This window comes from Hippoglossus hippoglossus, chromosome 9 (genome assembly GCF_009819705.1).
Source record: "Hippoglossus hippoglossus isolate fHipHip1 chromosome 9, fHipHip1.pri, whole genome shotgun sequence".
Lineage (NCBI taxonomy): Eukaryota > Metazoa > Chordata > Actinopteri > Pleuronectiformes > Pleuronectidae > Hippoglossus > Hippoglossus hippoglossus.
In genome coordinates, this window is record NC_047159.1 from 2,155,361 (window position 1) to 2,168,036 (window position 12,676).

At 41.9% G+C, this 12,676-nt stretch overlaps 1 protein-coding gene across 8 annotated transcripts in view; it reads left to right on the forward strand.

Moving 5' to 3' along the window:
- Nucleotides 1-2,930: 2,930 nt before the first annotated feature.
- The window catches only part of wdfy3 (WD repeat and FYVE domain containing 3), a 75,690-nt gene continuing 65,944 nt past the window's right edge, over nt 2,931-12,676 (forward strand). For 7 of the 8 annotated variants that reach the window (XM_034596209.1, XM_034596208.1, XM_034596211.1 and 4 more), the window contains exon 1: nt 9,951-10,295. In XM_034596209.1, the coding sequence (XP_034452100.1) occupies nt 10,267-10,295 (29 nt within the window). In that variant the 5' untranslated portion in view covers nt 9,951-10,266. Of the gene's footprint in view, nt 3,149-9,950; nt 10,296-12,676 lie in introns of those variants that run through there. The other variant, XM_034596213.1, reaches the window with a different exon arrangement.

Consider the following 12,676-nt stretch of genomic DNA (forward strand, 5'->3'; position numbering starts at 1 on the left):
ATTCTTATTAACAGTCAGTGAGTCACAACTGTAGAGGAACTAAACTCTGTGTAGCGGTTAACCCACATCGTTGTAATCTGCTGGTGTAAAAACCAACTTACGTATATAACTAAGTAAAAGCTGCAGCGTCTGCACAGGGAACCATGCCAGGGCCCGAAGGTTCGTTTTCCTTGATTGTTTATCGATGGTGCGTTCTTACAGTAAAGCTCCTGTTCAGGCTTGTTTAAGGAGTTTTGAAGAGGTGCTGGTATCGTTTACTGGAGCAGAGTTGCTTTTTTTTCGTGTTCACTTTCACTGGAACTTTCCACCGGCTGAACTCCCCCCCCCCTTTTTAGCTGCTGCACCTGCTGTTTTGGGCCCAGTCCAGAAAACAACATGGACTATTATTTTGGTTCCAGTTGTGACTTTGTGCGCAGTGCATGTGTTTTACGGTTTATATATTAACAGGTCAACCTCTGAGGTTTCCCCTGCACAGCACTTTTTAATTTCTGTGTATATATGACGGTCTTTGGAGATGATGAGCAACTTTCATAGAAAGCATTGATTTTCTGCAACCAAAACATTTTTCATGGCAATTGACACAAAACAATGTTTACGTCAAATTTATCAAAACTGTAAAATTTACAATTGACTTCTGCCAAGTTTTAATAACCTTTCAAACTGCATATAATCAAAACTATAACTTGGATGTGATAAGAGGTTTATTGATTCTGAAACCGCGTATTGAGATACGTGAAGGTGGATCTCCAAATCCTCAAAACCTGTCCACCTCCATTAATGCTGTTGAGCTCTCACTACAGATAATAATAATAATAATAATAATAATAATAATAATAATAATAATAATAATAATAATAATACATTTTCTTTCCCGGTGCATTTCTTAACACCCAACACCTTACAATGCATTATATATAAGTTCAAAAATCATCAAAAGGGATTTATGATATAACATAATATGATATCATAAAATAGAACCTAATATAACCTGATATAACATAGTTTAATATTTCAAAAATAAGATGCATGTGTCATGTGACTATTTTGATCCAATCATTATCGATCGATCAGCACCTGCTGTGAAAGATGAATTATCTGAGATTGTTAATAAGTTAAATTAAATGGTTAAAACATGATTCTTGAAGCCGCTGGGACTCTCCTGACAGTGAAGGTTAAGTTTCCTTTCTTTCTATCTAATGGCATCTTTTCATGCAGGAGGAAACTTGGACCGAGCAACATGAACTCTCTCCACAACCGCTAATTAAAGGTAGATTTTCAGGTTTGGTTATTGAGAAATAAAGGTATCTCCCTCTTGGGAAAGTCCTGAGCCGAACCCAAACACAACACAATAGATTCCGGTGCTAATTAAAGGCTTCAAAGCAGAGACGACAATCAAAAAATCTAACTGACGAGAGTCACAGTTTCCATAATGTTCCTCTGCAGTTTATTATTTACAGTCAAAGAGTCAGTTTTGGGATTCTGGATCCAGAAACAGTTTAATTCTGAAGATGAATGAACATGACTGAGGTGTGAGTTTCCATGTGGTGACAGTGGTTTGTGGTCGGGCCTGAAACCAAACCGCACGTGTGGCTTTGAACTTTGATTGAGTCCTGAAGTTTTCACGATGAGATGAGATCTGCTGTCACCTTGTGTTTTATACTTTGTATTACAGCTGAGATTTAGAGCCGTGAGCCTGAGGGCACAGAGGGTGGAGTGGAGTCGGTCAGGAGCTGAGATCCTCCAGCTGCTCACAGCAACACAAGAACAATCAGCATGTCCAAACAATATTTAATGTTCAGGTTGAAATGAGCAGCAGGTGACAGGTTCCTCAGTCACTGCTGCCACCTGCTGCTGGTTATTATACATTATATATAATACCTTATTTGGATATAAGTATATTTTGCCTTTAATACCTTTAAATTTCCTCACTTTCATGTTCTTACTTTAGCAAATTTCTCAAAGTACATTTTTGTAGTGTTCTCTTTTATGTGTCTTTACTTCGATACCTTATCTGTACATACGTATATATTTCCTTTCATACCTTTTCATTTCTATAAATTTTATATTTAAATTTTACATTCTACATTTTCACATTTCTGTGTATGTATATTTACCTTTATTTAAATAGATAATTTGTATATAACTTTGTATTTCCTATATATGTTTAAATGTCTTTACTTTTTGACATTTGCATGTTACTGTATCGTTATATTATTATATTACATCATTCAATGCCTTATCTGTATATATGTGTATATTTCATTGTATAACTTTAAATGTATATCCTTACATCTGCACATTTATGTATTTGCATATTTTGTAGTGTTCTATTTATTTATCTATGACTAAATACCTAATTTGTGTATATATGCATATATTTCCATTTATAAATATTTATATACTTTCACATTTGAATATTTCTATATAAGTTATAAATATATATATAAAGTTGCATAGTCCTCTCTGTATTTATCTTTCTGATATTTAAATACTTCATTTTGATATATTTCCTTTTTGCACCGTAACATTTTAATACTTTAAAATGTTCATTTGCATATATTTGTGCAGTGCTCTCTTTATTTTTTCTGTGAGTTAATACTCTATTCGTATGGATGTATATATTTCATTTGATATATATTTCCATCCTTATATATGTTCACATTTGAATAAGCATACTTTTGGAGGCTTCTCTTTATTTATCTATATTCAAATATAGTTTCCTTTATACCTTTACTTTTAAAGGGTTGTCAAATTAAATGATGTATGAGTTTTGATGAGGTTATGAATATTAAAAACAGCTAAAGAATGAATGACTGTGAGTTTCTCTGCGGTGATGCCGAGCCGGAGTGTTTTTCCTCCGTGGCTCCAGCAGGTGTCAGCTTTACCTCGCGGCTGCGCCTCTGACTCGCAGCGGGAGGAGGATGCTGTCAGTCCGGCCACTCTCTCCTCGGCGGCGCTGGGACGAGCTCCGCGGATCTGGATGTTGAGGAAAAATGGCCACCGGCGGCGGGAGGAAGCAGAGGGAGCAGCGGCCACTCTTGGATTAAAGCGTCGCGCCTGACCTATGGATGTACCCGGAGGCTCCCGCACCGACTTGATTCACGCGCCGGAGCTCGCCGAGGAAACCTGCCGCAAACGCCGCTCGCTGGTGAGTGTTGAGGCGGATTCGCGCAGAGAGAGACACGCAGAGGTCCCCGGAGCTAGCTCGTCGCTGCTAGCCGCCTAGCTTCGGGGTTAGCATACACTGGAATGTGCGTTCTACGCTAACGTCGCTTTGCAACCGCGGCGGCGCCGGAGCTAACGTTAGCACGTCGGGGTCCAGAAGGACGCAACGAAATCAACCCCCGAGTATTATTGTTATTAATACGATTATGAATTCACTGGGTGTGTGTGTTGAACGTCGCCGTGTAGCCTGACAGATCAGATGCTAGTGCGATCAGCTGGTCGCTAGCTAGCGGGTCGCGAGCTAACGTCTGCGGTCCCACGGGGGGAGGCTGTGTCCGGGCTCCCTGCGGGGATTCAACCCACCGCAGCCCCCCGTGGAAAACACCCGGGGACGTGCGCCGCTGCAGCCCGGGACCGGAGCGGTGTGACGGGGCTGTGTCCGTGCGACCTGCCGCTGCCGGGTTTGTTTAGACTCCGCAGCCGCAGTGATTTGGCATATTTACATCGGCCTCACGTCGATGCTTGATGTGCGGCTCTACCTTCACCTGAGCGCGACCCCAGGCCGGAGCACCGCTCCAGGGCTGCGGGGCCGCGCGGGGACCCGCAGCCCCGCAGCCCCTGGAGCTGCAGCGTGATGCGGGGTGTGTTGGTACAAACGCGTGTCACGCTTTTTGCGGTGTTTACTTGGCGCAGCTGTGACACAGGCATCTGCATCACGTGATTTAAATGGGTCCAAATCTCCTGCAGGTTCAGTTTTTTAAAAACCAGTCCGAGAACCAGTGAACGTGACTCTTCAAACCTGACTGCGTGTAATCATCTAGGAGTATAAAGGACGTGGGTAATTATCTGCACAATGAAAACAATCATATTTAGATATTAATACCTTGATTCATACAGCACTTCTCACAAACCGTTATAACGTGAAGTCAAGAGAATAAAGACATTTTATTGGTAGAGCCCAGATTCACGAGTCACAGTTTGTCTGGTAGATCTGAACAAGGTGCGACGTCCTCTGTTCTTCACCCTCAACAAGAGGAAAACTACCAATAAACAGGTAGAAGCCCCAGAGAGAGAGTCACATGTGAGGATCCCTCTCCCAGGACGGACAGACCTGCACTAGATGCTGCGTGAAAGTGTAAGCATGACCCCCCCCCCATCACAAGATTTAAAACTGGCATAAGGTGAAGTCAGGGGATTGTGGTGCAGTAGAATAACATGTGAAGCTTTGTTTTCAAAAGAAGCTTCTGACTCAGACGGTTTCCTGTGGCAGGCGGTTCCAGTCTTCTTGCTTGTGACATGTGTGCAACGCAGGAATGTCTGTTGTTTCCTCCACATGATGATCAGTGCAATCTACCCAGTGCCTGGAGGTTAGCGGTGGACATCTAAAGGTTATTAGGCAGACAGACATAGTCCGTAGCTGACAAATAATGATTTGGATGTTAAACATGTTATTTAATTGAGGCTGAGAAGCTCTGTTGTTGCTGCAGCTGTGGTTTAACGTCTTAATCTTCCACCTTCATACCTGATTCTCTGCATAATTCACTGTGGCACATCCCGTTCAGTCACACTTAGCCGTGCATCAGATGTTACATGCAGCTCAATTATTTCCCCTGGTTGTCTGATTCACCTGCCAAAAACATCACGTGCACCCATAACTCTTCAGTGTTGCATCACGAGTACAGACCTGGAACGGTGAACGTTTGACCTGCATTGCAACAACAACGACAACAATAATATTCATTTTTACAGTAACTTCTTTCCAACACGTCTGAAAATACGACCTGACTGTGACATGACTCTGCAAATATCTATCTCCTCACAAACAGAAATCGACAACAACTGTATCCCACCCCACCCCACCCCACCCCAGCCAGAGACTGGCCATCACACACATATTATAAAGAACAAACTAATAAAATGAAGTAACAATAACAATATTAATCATAATATTAAAAAGACAGCAGCAGCTGAAAATTTAAAAACAATGGAGAAGGAACAAAACAGACTCACATTGAAATCAAAACAAATAAGACCCTACAGCCATTCCACAAAGTCATGGTCATCAGTTACAGTCATTAAGTCACATTTCTTGTAGTGCGTATAGATTATAATGACCCAGCAGTGTGTTGCCATATTTTTCTGACTTTATTAACTGAACCTTGAGTTTAACATCTGAGCTTTTCCAACTTGAGGCATTACCTCCTCTTCTATACGAGGCTGGAGCTGAATAGTACGAGTTAGATGAGCTTGACCCAACTTGTATTTATAGCCTTGGTGAATATGAGGAATAAAATTAAATGGATTTTAATAAAGAAATGCAGCCAACAGACGATGAGCATATGTAAGTTGTTTGTTTTTAACCATATTTACATTGGTAAAGTCCTGAAAGTGAATATTTAACAAAACCACATTCTCATTATACATTAATTTCACCATTAACGGTCTCATCTTTGTCAGACAGGCTCTGGGCTTAGAAACAGTTGGTGTGTGCGACCTGAACTGAACTCAGTGAAGCTGCTGCAGTCACTTCCTTCCAGTTTGTTTGGTCATATTAAATAACCATTAGACATGTCAACACCACCATGAGAAGAGAAACAGGGCCTACAGAGAGTGACTGGTTAAATACTGTTCAACTACTGAATGTAGCCACAGTTAATCTGTTTATGCCATTAGACCCCTTTGGAAGTAACTGATGATCTTTTGAAGGTTTTAATCAAATATAAAAACCTGATTAGGTAAAGTAGCGGTGGACAGATGTGTAGGCTGCAGCTGCTTCTGTGACATGTCACCAAAGTGAGTTTGTTTCTGCACACAGGGCTTCGTGTGTTTGAATGAATTCAGAACTAAACCATGTTTATTCTAGTCAATCAACGAATCGTTAGAGTGGTGCCTCTCAATGAATGTCAGCTAATTAGCGTGTGTCACGGAAATGGTACTTAAGTATTAACACATTTATTTGTAAAAATATAAATTTATATATTTAAATATTAGTCAATCAAGTGCTTTATTACTATTTCCGAGACACTTGTGGACCTTCATACTTTTTTTGCTGTCATAACCTAAACATTAGTTAAGTTAATAAGCTGACATTCATTGAGAAGCACTACTGTAACGATTAGTTGATTGACTAGAATAAAGATCATTTAGTTCTGAATTCATGGCTGGAAAAGATCTGAGTGATATATTTTGGGGTAGGAAATATGAAGGCCATTATATTCCCTGTTTTTTAACTCAGTAAAATTAATAGATGAGTTGGTAATAAAAAGAAACCTGAAGCCCTTTAATCTCTAGTTTGTAGTTTCCCTTATGTTTAAAACTTGCCAAGTTTTAAGTGTTTTTGCTTGGAACCAAATCACAATAATGGGAATGCTGCCATTTTAATTCTCTCAACAAGCTGTAGAATTAAATTAAATACATGTTGCTCATGTTGACCCAGATAGACAAGCTCCAGAAAATGTCCAGAAAACGAATTGCCTGTGAAACTAAGTCACATCTTGTTACACATTGACCTGGACTGACTCTTAAGTTGGACATCAACAACGTCCCTGTCCATTTGTTTGGCTCGGACGTCCTAAGACAAGCAATCATTTCACATTAAAGTTCTCATTCTCCAAAATAACGTTTTGGAACAGTTAACATCTCGGCCTCCAATTAGCTTGTGAAACTGCAAAATTCAACTCATAAACAGTCAAGTATTATTCAGACAATGTGCACAAAGTGTTCAGCTAAGATTGTAACAGCCACAGGGGCTATTTACTCTGATTTCCTGAGATTTCTCCAAACCTGCCAGTAGTTGGTGACGTCATGACTGTGACCCCAGGGCTTTTTCTCACACTGTGCTTTTAAGACGAGCACACACTGAAACCTATCACCGGTTGAGTCATTCAGCAGAGTTTACTCAGGGCTACAACTCGGGCTGCTGTGACTTAATGAATACACACAACCTTCAGCCTCCCCTTGCATCTACAACTGGATGTTTCTTTGTTATTAGTGGGTATTTCTCTCTTGGGGAGTTACAGTCACTCCCACAGGTGTTGAGGCAAAGACACAGTATCTTGATCTGCGTGGTTTGTGGCGTCCCTTGTGTCCCGTGAACATCAGCAGTTACCGTCTTGTTTACATATTTAGCAGTTTTATGACCGTTATGATTAAACATTCCCAGTTTTCAGTGATGAATCAGTTTTATTTAAGCAACATTGCTGATACTTTAGCATTAACGCAACACATCCGTTAGTTTATTAGAAAACTTTACCTCATGTATCCTGTATGCCGCTACTAATGGTTCATCTTATAATAAGGTATCAATGTTTCATGACTAGTTGATTAATTATGAAATATGTCAAAGTGAGGTCTTGAAAAAGCTTATTTTCAGTCAGAAGTCTTGAAGTATTTCCTTCCTAGTGATATTATGAAGTAGAGAAAAGCTGTGACGAGTGACAAGTGAAGGTAGCAGTGCGAATGTACTGGGATTGTTTAGAAATATTCAGAACAAAAATGGTTCCTTGTAGGTTCCATGATGATATGAAGAATGTTGTGTGTGAAGCCTTATTGGGAATATAAATAGAGATGTTGTCATTAAATGGATGAGAGCAAAGCTTTACCCAGCAAATACTAATATACACAAAAACCCCAAAGATTATCATGGATTGCATTTTTATTATCTGTGCATTTGAGTGTGTGTGTGTGTGTTGGGACGGGAGCAGCACTGTGTGTTCTGCTCTCTGAGGCTCTTCATATCGATTCATGCTGAAAAGCTACATTAAAAAACCTCGTGGATAATACAGCACAAGGTCAATGCTAATATCCCACTCGGAACACAAAGTGAACTTTCTCAGGCCACGTGAAGAAAGAAAAAGACATCCTTTGTTGTGTGTGTGTGTGTGTGTGTGTGTGTGTGTGTGTGTGTGTGTGTGTGTGTGTGTGTGTGTGTGTGTGTGTGTGTGTGTGTGTGTGTGTGTGTGTGTGTGTGTGTGTGTGTGTGTGTGTGGCAGACATTTACTGTAAGTTGTAGTTTACGAGTTGTCGTCTGCGTTGAGAAGAAGCAGCGAGCAGGAAGAAACCAGGAGAGGATCATTGTTAATTAGCCCCCGGGGGGGGGGGGGGGGGGGCTCTGCACATCACAGAGCCAGCAGAGCACTGAAATCACTGTCAATACACACATACTTAAGCATGCGCAGACAATGTGTGTGTACTTAGTGTTTGTAACATACTGCACATGCACATACAAAGTGTTTTTGTGTTAATTAATGGCAAAAGTTAGATATTGATAGATGTTAGTGGACAAAGCTGGAAAACTCTGTATTTTTAGATGATAACAATATTAAGGCTTTTACAGACTTTTTTGTTTTTGTCACGAGTACTTTCACACAGAAGGAAAACATTATGTGGCAGAAAGTGGCATCTTTTTCCTCTTAAGGACGTTGCTTAGCTTTTGCACAGCAAAATAAAGGCATCAACCAATCACTGTTCACTTTTGTAGTTATACAACAACCGACCGCAGACAGACTGCTAAATCATAACTCGTTTTAAAAAAACGTGGGAGACCATAGACACATTGACAGATGAAACCACCACAACAACAAACATGGAGGCGGACGGCTGGTGACGTCACCTTGTGGCGCTGGTTTGTGTAATATTGTTGCCACAGTTCCACAGACTTTTCTGTTCTAAACACAAGTACGCAACATCCGTTTGGTGACACTTTAATCGGCTGTTGTGCGTTTCTGCTCATTCACCAGTCACAAGAGACTCTATAGGATGATTGGATTCAGTCTGTGATGTGAAGATTATGTCTGTGAACCTGTCGCACAACAGGAGAATCTTCACATCAGCCTCAAATCGACAACACCCCTGCAATCGTCGGATCTGGACCCAAAGTGGGACTGATATTCGTCTGGAGTGCAACAAGCATTACTTTGGACTTTGCAGATCTTTTATATCCACAAAGCGTGTGGTTTATTGTGGTTTAACTGTTATTTATGCTTTGGATCCTGTTGTTAGTTTATCTCCAGACTGAATGGAAACAAAAAGAGTGACACACATTTAATAATATCCTGTAAGTCGGCGGTATAAGTGCAGGTTTAGGCAGAGAAGAGCTGAAATCACATCTGAATGTTGTGGTTATACAAGTCACTGAGAAACCTTCAGGCTCATTTAACACAACAGGTCTCTGGGTGCAGTTAATCAGATTTTGTCACTTTCCTGTGCATAGCCGACCTTGCTGCCGGTGGTATGTTGAGCAGGAGATTTTATTGCCTGGCTTCATTCAGTGAGGTGGATGATCTGCTCTCCCTGCTGGCCTCATTTCCATATGGCCCAGTGTAGCCCTGCTGGAAACCACACTCCAGTATCGTCTTAGTGAACCAGAAGAATCTCAGAATGTTCCAACAGTCTCCAGCAGAGGGTTCTTAAAATAATAACTCGAAATAACAGATCGAGGTACCTGCTGAAGTATTTTATGTTTTTTAAATGATCGTCCACAAATCAACAAATCAATCTCTTCCTGCTTTTTTTTATATCACAAAATAATGCTTCAGAGGAAACTTTTCCATTCTCTACATGTGTAGCACAAAACCCTTGATGTCATAATAATGCAAAGTTAATGTGAACCCAGTGAGCCTGGATGTACCTAATGACCAAGATGAATTTTTAATGCTGCTTTCTACTGAGGGTTTTGCATGTCCCCTCCCGTTTCTGGACCGAATGGTACGTTCCTCTCGGTGAGAGACGGCCACAGCCACTCCACCTCCCGTCCTCCTCCTCCTCCAAAGCCTTGTACACCCGGTGTCAGGGGGGGATCAGCTGTGCCAGTCCCGGCAGGCCACACACACAGACACACACACACAGACACACAACACACACACAAACACACACACAGTACACTGGCTGGCAAACAAAGCCTCTGGCAGTGCCAATGAAGACAAGCCATGCCTCCGAGCTTAGCCTGTCCTCTTCTCTGACCGCGGTGAGGGGAAGGCACAGGACACCGTTGTTGTCGACTCATCAGTAAGACGAACGTTTATTTTTTTTTTTTGGGAGGTAGAGGAGTCGGTCTTGGTACAGTGGAATATTTTTTCTGTCTTCTGCTGCTGAGGAGTTGAGATGCTGGCGGAGCGCAGAGAGAACAGCAGGTAGGGGAAAATGAAGAGCTGGGTGCTGAGCTTGTCTCCACGGCGACCAGGGCTAACTGTTAACTGGCAACGCCAACCTCGGTGAATGTGGCATGTTTACCCTGATTCCTGATGCATTGTCTTTCCGTGTCACTGCCTGACTCGTGTCTGTGCTTAACATTTAGGCTGTTTGCAAGATGCTGTACTGCAGAGTGACTGAGCAGCTGTGTGCTCGTAACCATCATTAAGCAGCGAGCGATGCAACAGTCCTCCCACTGTAAGAGCTGCTGGTTGAAGCTGTTGGTTCTACATTTAACCTAATGCAACAGTTGTCAAGATCAGAACGATGGTGACACATTATTTCGATTCCTTTTGTTTAAATCCATCCACGACATGGAAAGTCTATAGTTCCTGAAATATTCTCTCACTGATTTTCCAGTTGAAACATCAAGTGGAAACCGATGAAATTAAGTTACACAGTTTGACAAGGCGCTGTGCTCCTGGTTAGTTAGTACACACTGTCACGTGACAGGTACATAGAGAGGGCCTCTGTGAGGTAGAGCTCTGCCTGTCTGCTGAGGATGGTTAAAATGTTATGGATTTTTTTCAACAGTGCACTGGACCACCAATACTGCCAGTGCTGCTGATGGCCGGACTGTGATGGTTTATTGTGGTGGTGTTTGTAAGGGGGGTGGGGGGGCTATAGTGGGGCATGGACGAGCATTACTGAAACAAAGTGCTGCACACAGCTCTACAATGAAGAACATTATCTCAGATTATGGAAAGTGTAAAAATATCTCATCATTATGAAACTGTAGGAAGACAAATTAGACTGAGGATCACCGCAGTCTCGACTATTAATGCAAAATACTGCATAACAAAGACCCTCTTTGGGAAAACGTTCTCGTGATACACATAAAACCCCAATTACATTTTTCTCGTTGTTCAGTTGTGAAGCTGAGGGCGCTGTAGATGACCTCACATCTGGACCTCAAGCTGTCTTTGCTGATGCTGCATCTGTAAAAGGACACATTTATGGAAATGTATGATATTTATATTAAAGTCAAAATGTGCCATATCGATATGACAATTATGGTAATTAACATTTTTTATGGATGTTGACAGGCAGGTATTTTGTATGAAGCCCACGTGTTGTTATGGTTACCATTCAGCGAGGCTGACACATCGGCTCGAACATTATTCTCTGAACATTTGTACTTTGAGTAGAAAAATACAGTCATTAGTTTTCTCCGTGATCTCGAGGGAATAAATCCACATTTGTCAGAAGTGTTGCTGCATCTCAACACGAACTGTTTCAAGTGTTGAATCTTTAATGGCCGGCAGAGGAGACGCAGGTAGAAGTTAGGCAGTGACTGGTGGTAATGGCCTGTGATGATGACACCCCAGACCTAAATAGAGATCCGGGTGAGGAGGGTTGTCAACTCGGGTCCTCTCCACACTTGTTTGACGTGAGATAATTCCCTGGCCTCCTGGCTCGTGTTACTCTCACGCAGGTCAGACATTAGCTATCAAATGAAAACATGCTGCAGTAGATGGAAGCAGCTCTGTGGTAACTGTATCTCTCTGAATCACCTTGATCCTTCAAGTTGGTTTCTATCTTAAAGTCACAGATGTTTTCTATGTCTTGCAGTGGATTGTCAGCTATCGTAGAGAGGCACAGTATTACAGTTTAGGTTATGTAGATGTTCAGATGGTTTGCGGACGACTCCAGTCACACCCACAATCAAAATACCAACATTTGGCTAGAAGTTAGTGTGAGTTTTCCCCCCTGTCTTCACAGACTTTTACTTTCCTCAAATTAGCATTTTGTTTTGCTATTTTATTGTCTCGCTCCTGTCAACCCATTTCTTTCTTCTCCGAGGACCACCCCATCTTCCACCTACCGTCAGAAGCTGTCAGACAGGAGGCGTTTTGGTGATTACATCACTTTCTCCTGAGAAAGAGCCACACAGGCCTTTTGAAGAGTCAGGCTTTTCCAGGGCATTGGCTGCCTTCATCTCCCCGGAGTTAGTGCTAACTGTGTGAGACATTCATCGAAGCTGGCGTGTGCTTAAAGACTGGAGGGCCTGGAAAGCCAGCTCAGTTCCCCCACTGCACCGGAGTCAACATTCCTCTGATACCACCAACTTACTTTCTTTGCCTCAGCCAGGACAAGACGTGGTTCCGATGCTGTTTTTGCTTTAAACAACATCGGTCTCGTTGTACTTTAATAAGAATCACCAGCTTTAAGTTGGTTATCAGTTTGTTTAATGGTTTCGTTAGAGCTGCAAACTTAATCCTCTCCGTTATGTCACCTCCCTCTGAGGTCGGTCAAGTATGCACCAAGATGTCTGCCTGCACAGGTCAACTGCTGGGCATTCGTATTCGCATAAAAGTAGAGA